The sequence below is a fragment of the Rana temporaria genome, chromosome 2, assembly GCF_905171775.1.
Source record: "Rana temporaria chromosome 2, aRanTem1.1, whole genome shotgun sequence".
Lineage (NCBI taxonomy): Eukaryota > Metazoa > Chordata > Amphibia > Anura > Ranidae > Rana > Rana temporaria.
Window position 1 is genome coordinate 248,994,966 of NC_053490.1, and position 14,014 is coordinate 249,008,979.

The 14,014-nt window shown below is 40.1% G+C and overlaps 1 protein-coding gene across 1 annotated transcript in view; it reads right to left on the minus strand.

The window, feature by feature from the left end:
- CALN1 (calneuron 1) overlaps window positions 1-14,014 on the minus strand; it is a 360,637-nt gene that overhangs the window by 177,584 nt on the left and 169,039 nt on the right. Inside the window, exon 3 of the mRNA XM_040336748.1 lies at window positions 3,253-3,396. Coding sequence (XP_040192682.1) covers window positions 3,253-3,396 — 144 coding nt within the window. The remainder of the gene's footprint in view (window positions 1-3,252; window positions 3,397-14,014) is intronic.

Consider the following 14,014-nt stretch of genomic DNA (forward strand, 5'->3'; position numbering starts at 1 on the left):
ATAGAAGCCTCAAAACTACATTTTCCAAAACAATGTACCCTACAAGAGTTGGGAAATGCATTAGATAAACACCTTTTTAAGGTGTCCTCAAGAGATTTCATCTTCTGCACTCTCTGTGGGGACAGGATGAGTCTTTCCCCTTGTAACGGTGCTAAAGGAGGGTTGCCAACCTATAGTGAGCCTTCTCCTTTATGCTGATTATTCTTGGGTCCCTTTGTAGGCTTTAAAGCATGGGGGAGCCCATGCACTGCAAATTTGTGGAGACATGAGAAGCAGACTCCTCTGGGTCGCTGAGGATTATAGTGGATTATATCTGGAACTGCCTGCTCCCAGCCACGTGCTACTCCCAAGGGTTCTGCAGATGGAAAATCATCTCTTACTGTTTGATGTATGTCTTCCTCTTCTTCAATGCCTCCAAAACTGCTAGAATCCCCCTCCCTCTCTTATTGTGTGTTCTGTGGCATAGGAACAATGGTGTCTGCAAAAGTGGGCCTTGACAGGAAAGGAAGTCCTCCTCTTCAAATGCCCTGTCCATAATGCCATGCAGAGTGTCACTGATGCATGCATTGTCACGGTACACCATCCTTGTGGCCTCCTCAAATGGCGACAGTACAGTACATGCATTCTTTATGAGCAGCCATTGGCGTGGGGGGAAAAAGTTGAGCCTGTCGCACAAGTACTCGTTGACGGCCCTCTGCTGCATGTGCCAGCTGCTGCAGCATTGCCAAAGTCAATTTCCACCTGGTGGGCATGTCACAAATCAGGCGGTTTATGTGCAGGGGGAATTTCTCTGAATTTCAGCCATACGAGCACTGGCTGTGTATGACCGCCTGAAATGGCTAGAGACTCTTCTGGCCTGCTTTAGCAGATCTTCCAACCCTGGGTACCCATTTAGGAAATGATGCACCACCAAATTGGAGACATGTGCCAGGCATGGCACATGTGTCACCTTTCCCAGTCTAAAGGCAGACAGGAGGTTTGTGCCACTATCACATACCATCATTCATGGCTCCAGCTGGTATGGCGTAAACCACCTCTGGGCCTGCCCCTGCAGGGCAGAATCCACCAGATGGAAAGGCAGAATTTGTAGAGTGAGCAGCTTTGACAATCTTGCTTTTAGATGCTGGGCATGTGGGTGGCAGTGACTGTATTTTTTTTTTTGCTGCAGTAGATAGGGCAGAGAAATTTGCCAGCTATAGTCTACAGCTGGTGATATACTGCTGACAGATGTTCTGCAAGGACCTGGGACACCCTATGCTATACCATCATCCATTTATGTGGAGGCTTCTGAGAGGTCATGAGGTATATCGGGGGCAGACTGAGATGAGTAAGGAGGAGGAACAGATTTGTGCCCCTTTTGTGTGCCTTTCAGGTGCTCTTGCAGTGTTGGGAGGTTAAATGCCTTGTCAAGCATGTGGTACCCAAATGGCTGGTGTTTTTGCCACGCTTGATGTATTTGAGATAAGGTTTGCGAATTGCAACAGTGTGATCAGCTACCCAGACAGCTGAGCTGTGGGAAGTGGGCTGGGAGATAACATCTTCACAATGTGATGGAATAGGGTGGCTGCTCTCTACTCTTCCATGATGACTGCCTCATTGGGGTTGTGTCTCACCCTCACTTTCCTCCTCTGCTCTATCTGGCACCCAAGTCGCATCAGTGACCTCATCATCATCTCCTCCATCCTCATTACCACTGGAGACAACTTGGCAATACGCTGCGGCTGGAGGAACATGACTGACAATTTGTGTACCAGTGTTCTCCCCTCTCTGTAGGCTCATGTTTTGGTCTTCCTCAATCTCAACCTCAGAACCAACATCTGAATCAAGTAATGGCTTGGCATCGTTAAGGAGCAAGTGACAAGCTGCAGTGAACAGTGAACCAGTCTCTGCTTGGGTGACGGAGGATGAGGATGGTTTAGTAAGCCAGTACACCACCTCCTCTGCATGCTGCTGCTGGATAGCATGGGCAACATCACTAAACTGAGAAAATTATTCCCTGCATGAGGACTGACCACGTTTACCTACTACACAGATACACTCCACTGATACACAATATTATACTGCAGTAAAACTGCACTGATGCACTGCAATATACTGCTTCAAACATGCACTAACGCACAGAAATTTACTGCATTAAACAGCACGTAACACAAGGAAATATACTGCGTTAAACTTTCAGTAACGCATATAAAGCGTTAAACTTGCAGTAACGCACTGAACTATACTGCGCTAAACGGAAGATAATGCACTGAAATATACAGTGTTAAACTTGCAGTAACACACTGAACTGTACTGCGTTAAACGGCACGTAGCACACTGAAATATATGGCGTTAAACAGAAGATAACGCAGTGAAATATACAGCGTTAAACTTGCAGTAACGCACAGAACTGTACGGCGTTAAACAGCATGTAATGCACTGAAATATACAGAGTTAAACTTGCAGTAACAGAATGAAATATCCTGTGTAAAACGGTCACTACACTCACACTGACTGAACTATCCCTACATTTACATTACTGTAAAGATAAACGGTGGTCACACTACACTCACACTGACTGAACTATCCCTACATTCACACTAATGTAAAGATGAATGGTCGCACTACACTCACACTGAACCATCCCTAGATGCACAATAAACTGATATTCTACCCTGACAATAGAATCAGAATAGCACACTATAGCACACTAACTGTCTAATAGCACTGAACAGAGCCCTGTTCTATCTCTCTTCACGCTGATATCACACTGAAAATGTCCGTTGAAATAATACTTTTATAGTGTGGGGTGGGACTAACAGCAATGAGCCATGATTGGATAGAGTCATCATGACAGTGTCCAATGATGGCTCTGACAGTGCTCTGTGTCCTGATTGGGCAAAGCTTTCATTGCTTCAGCCAATCAGGGCTTTCAATGCACTGTGCGGCGTGAACAGCCAATGTGTGAACAGCCAATGTTCAGCCCAAACTCATGCTCGGCCGAACCAGTCGCCCATCCCTAGTTGACATGTGTTGACAGCGTTTCAAAATGAATGGGCTGCCTAATGCAATATGGCTTAATGCAACATAATAATTGTGTTGTGATGTAAATGGGAACTAGCATTGGAAAAATATATATTCATTAGACTGTCAGGTTTAAAATAAAGAATTTAAAGAAAACATTACTGAAAACTATAACAAGTGGTCATATTTTTCTAATTTTGTTTGTGAAACAGATTAATATTGCACTATGTTTGTATGTCAGTCACTTACCATCCATGTCAAGACGTTGCATAATGATGGCTAACTCAACTTCACTAGGCATGTAACCCAACGATCGCATTGCCATGCCAAGCTCTTGTTTTGAAATAAAACCATTCCCATCTCGATCCAACACGTGGAAGGCTTCCCGAATTTCTGTTGTAAAAAAGATTGGAGCAGTTTACAGGGTGTACATTTTTGCACTAGGAGTTGAAATGAGGATGAAGAAAGATGATGCAGGAAAAATATTTAACCATTTAATAAGAGAGAAGGATTGATTTGAAAAACAACAAGATGAACAGGTTTCGTGAGCATTATTTTTCTCCATTCTGATAATTTTCTTGTTGGAGGCAGTAGCTTATTTATATTATTATAGAGGATATACTGTAGATCTCCTCCTGGTTTACTCCTATGCATTTTGTTGGTGCTTTTTGCAAAAAGACACACTATACATTAAATTTAACATGCTTTTCTCAGCAACTGCGTTTTTTTAAAAGGCCAGGGACATGTTAAAATGCAAAATTGTGCATTTTTGGTTCACCAGACCTCAATTGAGAAACTACAGAAAAGTATATAGTGCTTTTTCATGCGTTTTTGATGGGTTTTTAATGCGCAACAACAAATTGGCAAAAACGCGTGGCAAAAAGAACTGCAGAAACAGATAAAATGCAAACTGCATAGGTCAGAACCAGGCCTAAGGATCCACAAATGTACTGACAACTGTCCACTAGAATGTTAAGGATATTTTTCTGGTTTGTTGTGCTTGCTTGTATGTATTGTCTTCATAATACAGTGATGCCTATTTTGCTATTCAGCACTACGCTACTTTAACTGGCAAGTCAAGCAACACTGTACGCAATTGATATTTTTATTTTTATTTATTTTTTCACACAAAAAATAGAGCTTTCTTTTGGTGGTGTTTGATTTCACTGAGTTTTTTTATTTCTTGTGATTTTTTTTTAACTATACTTTTTTGCTTTCTGTTATAAAACATATAAAAAAAAATAATATCAAAAAAATCTATTTTTTTTATAAACTTAGGCCACAATGTATTCTGCTATGTCTTTGGTAAAAATAAAATTCCAATAATCGTATATTAATTTAAGTTTGTGTGAAAGGTTGAGCATCTACAAACTATGGTATATGTATTGGAATTTACGCAGCCATGACACTATACTGGCAATGGTAGTGATCACTGACTTATAGTAGGACTGTGATAAGGCGGGGGTAAATCTGGAGCTAATTGACGCTGGCTGAGAGGTACACTAACTAAAACTGACATCAATAGTGACATTAATGCAGTGATCAGTGCTAATACTTTACACTGTCACTGTACTAATGATACTGGCTAGGGAGGGGTTAGCATCTAGAGGCAATTAAAGGGTTAATTTTGGGCCTAATAATATTTAATGTGTGTAATGTGTGCTGCTTTTACTTTACTATCCGTTTGTTTTTCCTGCAACAGACAGATCGCTGTTAACAGAACACAGAGTACTGTGTTGTTGTAATCACAGAACTCAGTGTGAGATTGACCACAGCCAAACAGCTCATTTCAGCCAAAATCATTGGCTGAAATCTGCTGCCAAACACTTGCTTGGGCCAATCACAGCACAAGTTGGCAGGGGGCTCTGAACCCAGAAGAAAGGCCTTTACTAACAGGTACATCGCCTGGCCTGGAGCTGCTGCCCACTCACAGTACAACTATTGTGGGTGGACAGCAGGCAGTTAACCTAGCATTGTCTTGACTAAGGCACACAGTAAGTAATATTTCTATAATAGACAATTAGAAGTAGTTGGCCCTAGAGATAATATACGGGGAAACACATGTAACTAACTGGTGATCCACTGCATAGCATCACAATTGTCAAATGCTGACTTTAAAACAGAATTGCAATCCTGGTTTAAAGTCAGCATTTGACAATTGTGATGCTATGCAGTGGATCACCAGTTAGTTACATGTGTTTCCCCGTATATTATCTCTAGGGCCAACTACTTCTAATTGTCTATTATAGAAATATTACTTACTGTGTGCATATTTTTTTTTAACAGAGATGTGTATAACATTATATATTTACATTTTAATTATCTAAAAATGTACTTAGTACATTTTTAGATAATTACAATGTAAATATATAAAGTTATACATATCTCTGTTAAAAAAAATATATATAATGTTATACAAATGTTGCATCTAGAGGACAAAAGACATTATACAACAGCTATCTGTGTTAAGGAAAAGTGGGCCTAAAGAAGTAGCCACTAATGCCACGTACACACGACTGTTATTCGTGTCATGAAAAAAAAAAGAATTCTCGACATGATTTGTTGTGATTCCTCTCAAGCCTGCCTTGCATACACACGTTCGTGAAAAAAAATGCTTGAGCAAAGCGCAGTGACATACAACACGTACGACGGCACTATAAAGGGGAAGTTCTGTTCGAATGTCGCCACCCTTTGGGCTGCTTTTGCTAATTTCCCCGTCTCATAACTTGCTTCTGAGCATGCACGTTTTTTTTTCCCTTTGTTAAAGCGTACACACGACCGTTTTTCACAACGTGAAAAAGAACGACGTGAAAAACGACGAGAAGAAATAGAGGAGGTTCTCAAAAAATTCAGGCATTTTTCTCATCGAGAAACACGACCGTTTTTCACAACCAATTTAAAAAATTCCATTTTTCTCCTCATGAAAAGCGGTTGTGTGTACACGGCATAAGGACCAGTTTGCAAAACAAGTATAAAAGTATTGAGCACAGATTAAAAAAAACTGTTATAAATTGTTGTTTAGAGTTTCAATTGTAAGACGGCTTGAGATAGCTGGAAATCAAATACATATTTTACAGAACAAGTACTGTACTTGAAATAGCCTGATTAACTAAATACAAGTAATTTATTTGGCATCTTTATTTATAAATTTCCCAGTGTTTAGCAACATTAGTTATCCATGGATACGCATAATTTATGGATATTATTTACGGTATATTCTTACCCTATTGCTTTTTAATGTTCATGTAAAAATCTGTCTTCTAGCGGGAGTTAATAAATTGTGAAGGCATTTGATTTATCATACCAAAACAGCTTGGGAAGAGAAAATAACAGCAATTATCAATGCAAACGAACAGGCATTCTACACGTTCTGTATATAGGGCAAAGCTTCTAAAACTATTTCCTCAAACACTCTGACGCTAATTTATGAGAAGTGGGCTTCCAAGAATTAGTATTGTTGTCCTTACCATCTAATCAGAATCCTCGTTTTATTTTAAACTCTGGACTGTAAAAAATGTCAGTTGGAAGCTGTATGTTGCTAGGTATAGAAAGAAATGTTAACAAACTCATATACACAAGTATGTTTACCTGTTTATGTGCTGAAATCACAGTATTTTTATCATGACAATTATCCTCAACGACACCATTGTTTTTAACATAACTGTTATGCCGTGCACACACGGTCGGAATTTCCGTGTGTATGCTCCATCGGACATTTGCTGTCGGAATTTCCGACAACAAATGTTTAAAAGCCGGTTCTCAATTTTTCCGACAAGAAAAGTTCTTGTTGGAAATTCCGATCGTCTGTATGCAATTCCGACGCACAAAAATCCTACGCATGCTCGAATCAATTCGACCCATGCTCAGAATCACTGAACTTCATTTTATAACGGACTACCGCATTCCAGCTAAAAGTTGAGCTTCTTTATTAATGAGAATCTATGACAGGCACCACTAATTGGTGGACCGTGGTCTGGATTCGGACCAAGTGACAGTCACTATCTCTCCCAAAATATTATTCATATGCAGGAGAGAAGTACATATCATTTATATACTACTTTCATAATTGAGACCCTCTGGGATCCTTGTATGCATACTAAAAATCCAATAAACCTCTCTCATGAATAGTTATAGAAAAATATCTTGCCTCTTTAAAAACATTTAACTCTCTCTATCCCCTGAATATTCAAGGTGAATGTAAGGCCATCATGTCAGATGAAATCATTCAGACTGATCTTAGAAGTGTCTTAATCTGATGCCAAACTGATGCCATTGATACAAGCCAAAGCCCAATGACACAGGCAATAAAACACAGTGATGTTTTTTTAGTGCAAGTGTTTTTAGTTTAATACATTTCATGACAGAGGGTAAAAAAAATCCTAACACCTGAACACAGTTTTGCAACCTTGTCATGTGCTAGTAAAACTGTACACATCATCACAACTACCTACCTATCTAGGTGCATTATACGCTGTGTTTTTTTCAAGACAAATTGAGCTTTCACTTGGTGGCAAATGGTAATGGATATTTCTTGTTTTTTTTATTTAGATATTTTTTTTAAATATTAAATAAAAACTGGCATAAAAAAATATAATTTTTTTAAATGTAGCTCTATATTTCTTGCTATTACCATAACCTAACAGCAAAGAACAACTCAAAATAAATTATCCTACTCATGATGATCTCAGCAATACCACATAAGTATGTATATTATATTTGTTACTTGTAGGGCTCAGAAACAATAGTGCACATTTTGCTTTTTTATCCTACCTAAAGAACACTGACACTGTCACTGACCTTGTCCTTTGACCCTTATCTTGACCCTAACCCTGACCTAGATCAAACCCTGATCTGTTTTTTTCCTTTCCATGTTATTTTTTTTCTATACACTGCTTTTTTTACACTTTTCTCCTCTAGCAAGGAGGAACAGATACATTCAATAGGAGAAAACAACACAGGGCTGGGCTGTACAGTGACTGAGAGGCTATCACAGTGATCAAGTGATTTGGGAACCACATCTCCCAGTTACCAATCATTACTATGAACTGGGGGCTTTCTGTGAGAGCCTGGTCTCTGTGCTGGGAACATGCTGTATAGCTCACTCCCAGCACAAACACAGGTATTCGTTTATGCAGCCCCATAGTTAAAAACCCACTTCTGTAAGGTTACATACAGTATATGTGTACACTAGGCAGGAAGGGGTAAAGTACAACAAAATAAACATTGCCCAGTAAATTATTTCTAAAAATTCTTACCATAGCGCTTGCAGTTTATAACTTTTAATGCCGCTGACCCTTGCTTGCTCAGTGAACTTCTGGTATTCACTGGAAAGAGTTAACAGTGGACAGTGCAGTTTCCTGTCTCTTAGCTTGGAATGGTAGGGGAAAAGGAGGGAGAAGAATGAGAGTGCCTTGCCATCCTAGGCTACAGTTGTTTTTCTATTGATGTGTTTCTATTGATGCAGTGTAGGAAGACACAGCCATAGAACCTGCATGCAAGCGTGGCTTCATAGGATGCAGAAAAGTAATGGATAAACAATGCTCCATAGGAAACCTGGAGCAGCAGTCATGCTTAAACTGGAACATGAGTAAGAATTAAAAGATGCAAAAACTGCATAATCAGTAAGTCACTAAATCATCTGCTGACCATGCTTTAAAACTGAAGAATTAATATCACTTTAACCCTTTTACTGCAACCGACGTACAACATACATCAGTGCCAGCTGGAGGTTTTACACACATTCCCGGCGGCTACAGCCGTGTGTGTGTGTAAATCAGATAAGTTGACTGTTGGCTGTCAGATGAAAGTGATTCGGTGGCTCTGAAGTTGCCTAATTGTTTCCGAACACTCCAGTAATGCCCCCCCCCCGAACGTGTCAGTGCTGTGCTTCCTGTGGTGGCTCATGGGACTTGTAGTTCCGCAACAGCTGGAGGGCCACAGGTTGAGCACCAATGTGTTAAGAAATCATGTAAAATGTCCCTTCTGGGTCTCCATGTGACTTTCCCCAGTACGGTTGGGGAAGAAACTATTGTAATGCAATCTGCGCTGCATTGGTTTCATTGTAGGACAGGAAAGACATTTTATTTTTTTTAGACTTCCTGATATCTCAATAAAGAGAACCTGTCACCAAAAAATGCATTATATTACAGTTCGTTCGGCGCAGGGACACGCTTCAGTTAAATGAAACACACCCCCTACCCGCCCAATTTTAATTCCGCGCCCTTACACCGCGAGAGATACACTACGCCGCTGTAACTTACGGCGCAAATTCATTGAGGATTCAAACCAAAGCCAAGTAAGTTACAGCGGCGTAGCGTATCTTACATATGCGCCGGGCGCAGCGTATGTATGTGGATCTGCCCCAACATGAATAAAAAGTTACACCCAAGCACTTAAAAAGTTGATTGAGCTACACATTAAATAACGTGTACATGCCAGAGTGAGAAGACTAATTCTAGGCCCACTATTTAAGGGGCCTAGCTGTCTAGCTGTAGGGATTTTAAATAGTTGTCTATGGAAAATATAGGGTAAAGTTTTTTGTCATTTAACACAATTTTAAGGCTTGCCATATTTTTTACTAAAATGTTCACTTTCCTAAACTGTTGCGCTAATATTGTGTGATATAAAAATGGAACTACCACTATTTTATTTCTAGAATAATATTTTTCAGAAAATATATATAATGCTTGGGAGTTTTACATAATCTCCAGGCCTAAAATAATTTTTTAAATGTGTAAAAAAAAAATCAAAAATAGCTCTGGCAGCAAAGGGGTTACAAAAGATGTACAGTGATCAGCTTGTGTCTGCCAAAGTGTGTGATTTTTATTTACACTACATTATATACAATTATGAGTGTAATTACATCCCAAATGCATTTAGGAACAATGCAGATGTGCACAATACATAAATGATTTTGTATTTACATAATGGTAGAGTGACAGTCTGTAGTTATATGATAGGAGTTTCTTGTATGCGTTAGCAGTGTTCAATGGTCTCTCTTGTAATATGGTGGTGGTCTTTTTAGATTCACTGTGTAAGGGTCTTATGGTCTCTGGTTACTCATCAATAATCTATATATTCTCTGTTAAAGCTGGACTCCAAGCAGATATAAAAGGTGCAAATTAATGCAGCCCTGTAATCATTAATGTAAAAATGTAACTTTTAAATGCAAGCATCTGAATTTGAATTGGTACCATTGTCTTGCAGTCCCTTTACACCAAAGCTCATAGAGGAGGAGAGAAATAAAGCAGAAGCAGAGGTTCAGGTGTGCAAGATAAAATTAAACTGCAGTATAGAAAGATCAGGCACTCCTCCCTGCTAGACAGGGCTGTGCTGTGTGGCAAAGCTGTGTAAATCTTAGGACTGAATGGACAGAAGTACAAATACTTTGGCAGGTAAAGCACCTCTCATATGTGTATTTAGCTGTTTGCTTGGAGTATAGCAAATAAAAAAAAAATAATAATAATATAGCATATACAATTGTGACACAAGCCACATTGCAGTTGCAGTTATTAAAAATTACTTTCCCTTCTCAATCTACAGCAATTACATTTTCTGTAAAATTCTATGTAATACAGTATGGCAACCTTGAGGCCTTTGGTACCGTTGGTGTATGGAACGCCCTCCCCCTAGATGTATTTTCCTGCTTGTGTGATTGGCTCACTGATTTTCTCAAACGTCTGATACAAGTCAGATTTCCTCTGCAAAAAAAAAATCAGTTTTGGTGATATACTCCTAAAGAGTTAATGACTTTTAAGGGAATTCCGACACTGCAACATTCCTTATTAGAACACAACAAGGGCATCACCTGATTAATAATGAAAAAAGTCACTTCTATTCTGTACAAAACAAACAGATTTTTCTTCAGAGCAAAACAGGTAGGAATCTGTGACAAAATCCTTGTAATATACACAGATCATCGAAAGTAGATTGCCTATTTTTTCGCAACAAAAACACATGTTGCTTTTATGTTCTTTTACACTAAATAAACAAATATTCATTGGTATTAAAGTGATACCAAAGTCTCTGTTTTTTTTTGTTTGTTTAAAAGTACCCCAGATCCTCCTCTTCTCGGGCCCCTCTCCAGTGCTCTCTTCAGCCTACTGCCCCTACAGCAAGCAGCTTGCTATGGGGGCACCTGAGCCGAGCTGCAGCTCTGTGTGACTATTCAGACACGGAGCCGTGGCCTGGCCATGCCCCTCTCTCTCCTCATTGGCTCACTGACTTTGATTGACAGCAGCCAATGGCACCCGCTGCTGTGTCTCAGCCAATTAGGAGGGAGAGTCCCGGACTCTTGTGCAACATTGCTGGATCGAGATGGGCTCAGGTAAGTATTAGGGGGGCTGGGGGGGCTGCTGCACACAGGAGGTTTTTTATCTTAATGCATAGAATGCATTAAGGTAAAAAACCTTCTGCCTTTAGAACTACTTTAACCTTTTAACGACCCAGCCTTTTTCTAACAGTTGTTGTTTACAAGTAAAAATCTGTATTTTTTGCTAGAAAATTACTTAGAACCCCTAAACATCATATTTTTTTTTTAGCAGTGACCTTAAAGAATAAAATGGCAATTGTTGCAATTTCTTATGTCACATGGTATTGTAAAAGTAGTGGTGTGCAGCGGTTTTTCAAACACCATTTTTTTGGGGAAAATGCACTTGCAATTGTAATGCAAAAACAAAAACAAAAAAACAATACATAGCCAAATGTTTTAGTAAAATATTAAAGATGAAGTTTGTTATGCCAAGTACATAGATACCAAACATGTCATGTTTTAAAATTGCGCATGCATGCGCAGCAATGACAAACAACGTACATTTTACTATCCATAGGCAACGCTTCCGGGTCATCGGTTCCGAGTTACCATAGCCGAGACCCGATCAAAGTAGATACCGGCTTTGTATGGGTCTCTGGCCAGCAGACGGACATGCCAGCTGGTAGCTCAGGTCTCCTTGTGGGACGAGTCACGGAAAGGAGGGGAGGGGGCGTCCTCTCCCACTTCTTGTAATAGCAACCGAGTAGCTAGTTAGCTGCACCAGTTGCTCTTACAATAGAGCGGTGATCTACAAGACTCACCTCTCGGTCACTAAACCAGACCTACAGAACTCACTTCCATTCATGGAAACCCTCACCCTGCAACTGCAAACAAATCCCCAGGATTCACATACTACTCTGCTATAGACCACCTGGACCAAAAACGCAGCTCCTCACATCATTGACAGAATTCATCTCCACCTATACCTTAAACATCAAACATTTCCTGCTACTTGGGGACTTCAACCTCTGGGCCAACTCCTCACAGGACCCTGTCGCTGACGCCTGCATTGACCACTTGGAAGGCTTAGGTCTGCAGCAACTGGTATGTGGGCCCACACATGTTTCAGGTCACACGCTCGATCTTATCTTCAGACAAGATTTGGAAATTAACACACTGGAAAATGAGTCCCTACCCTGGACAGATCACCTTGCAATAAAATTCAATATCACCACAAATGCCCCCTTAAAAAAAACAATAAACCCGGTGACAACACACTGGACAAGATCCCAGAAGAAGCTCCACTCGGAACTCTTTAAAACTACATTATACAACAAAATAAAAATAATTGAACAACATCAAACAGCGACAGAAACCCTCAACTCCATCAACAAGGCCCTACTACAGACAGCTGACATAGTAGCTCCGAAATGCAGAACGCGCATCCGGAAAAACAACTCCAGCTGGTTTAACGACGAGCTCACGTTGTTGAAGCAAGAGCGTAGAAGAGCGGAAGCAGCCTGGAGAAGAAGCTCAACAGAGGAAAACCACATTATTTACAAGATAATAACTAAGAAATATCACAAAGAAATTTTCAAAGCCAAAAAAGATAATTTTTCTAATATCATCACAAAAGTCGTGAACCGCCCTTGCGAACTCTTAAATTTAGTCGCTCAGTCCATGAACCCAGCCTGCCTAGAGGCTCCGAATTTTGAATCACAAGAGTTTTGCAACGAATTATCGGATTATTTCATTAACAAAATTGAAAAAATCTGTGAAATTATTCAGCAAAATAGAATCTCCACCGACTCCCCTTTAAATCAAAAAGTTATTATCCATACAAATATGCCGCAATCAACTAAATTCACACTAAAGCCTATCTCCATCTACACCACCAAAAATATCATCAGTACTCTGCGAGACAGCACAGCGCCTAATGATATCATCCCCACCAAACTGTTGAAAGAATGTGCCGATATTGTGGCACCAGCTATCACGCATCTAATAAACCAATCATTCAAGGAAGGCATGGTGCCGACCTTACTGAAACAAGGCATAATCAAACCAATTAAAAAAAAAAACACCCTTGACCCCAAAGACCCAAACCATCGTCGACCCATAACAGGCCTAAACATCTTCTCCAAGGTAATGGAGAAAGAAGTTGTACAATAGCTACAACATCATTTAGACACCCACAAATTACTCGATCCGTTTCAATCGGGTTTCCATCCTGGTCACGGAACAGAAACAGTACTTCTCAAAATATGGGATGACGCTCTCAAAGCAGCAGACGAAGGAGAATCTTGTCTTCTGGAACTGCTGGACCTAAGCGCAGCATTTGATACTGTAGACCACAAATTATTGCTGACTCGCCTAGCTGAAGTAGCTAGAGTCGCAGACTCGGATTTACCCTGGTTCTCCTCCTTCTTGGAAAACCGATCTCAAATAGTGAAACTAGGTCCTTTCACTTCTGAAAAACGCACGGTGTCATGCAGAGTCCCTCAGGGATCCCCTTGTCGCCTGTACTATTCAATATTTATCTCCGCCCTCTTTTTTAAATCATCAGTAACCAGAAGTTACTTTACCACTCCTACGCGGATGATACCCAACTCTTTCGCATCAGCAACAAAAAGGATCATTATCTCGGACTAGAGAAATGCCTTACTTTGATAGATAATTGGATGTCAGAGAATTACCTTAAACTCAATGGCTCAAAAACAGAACTTCTGCTCCACGCCAACCGAAAGAGACTTCCCACAA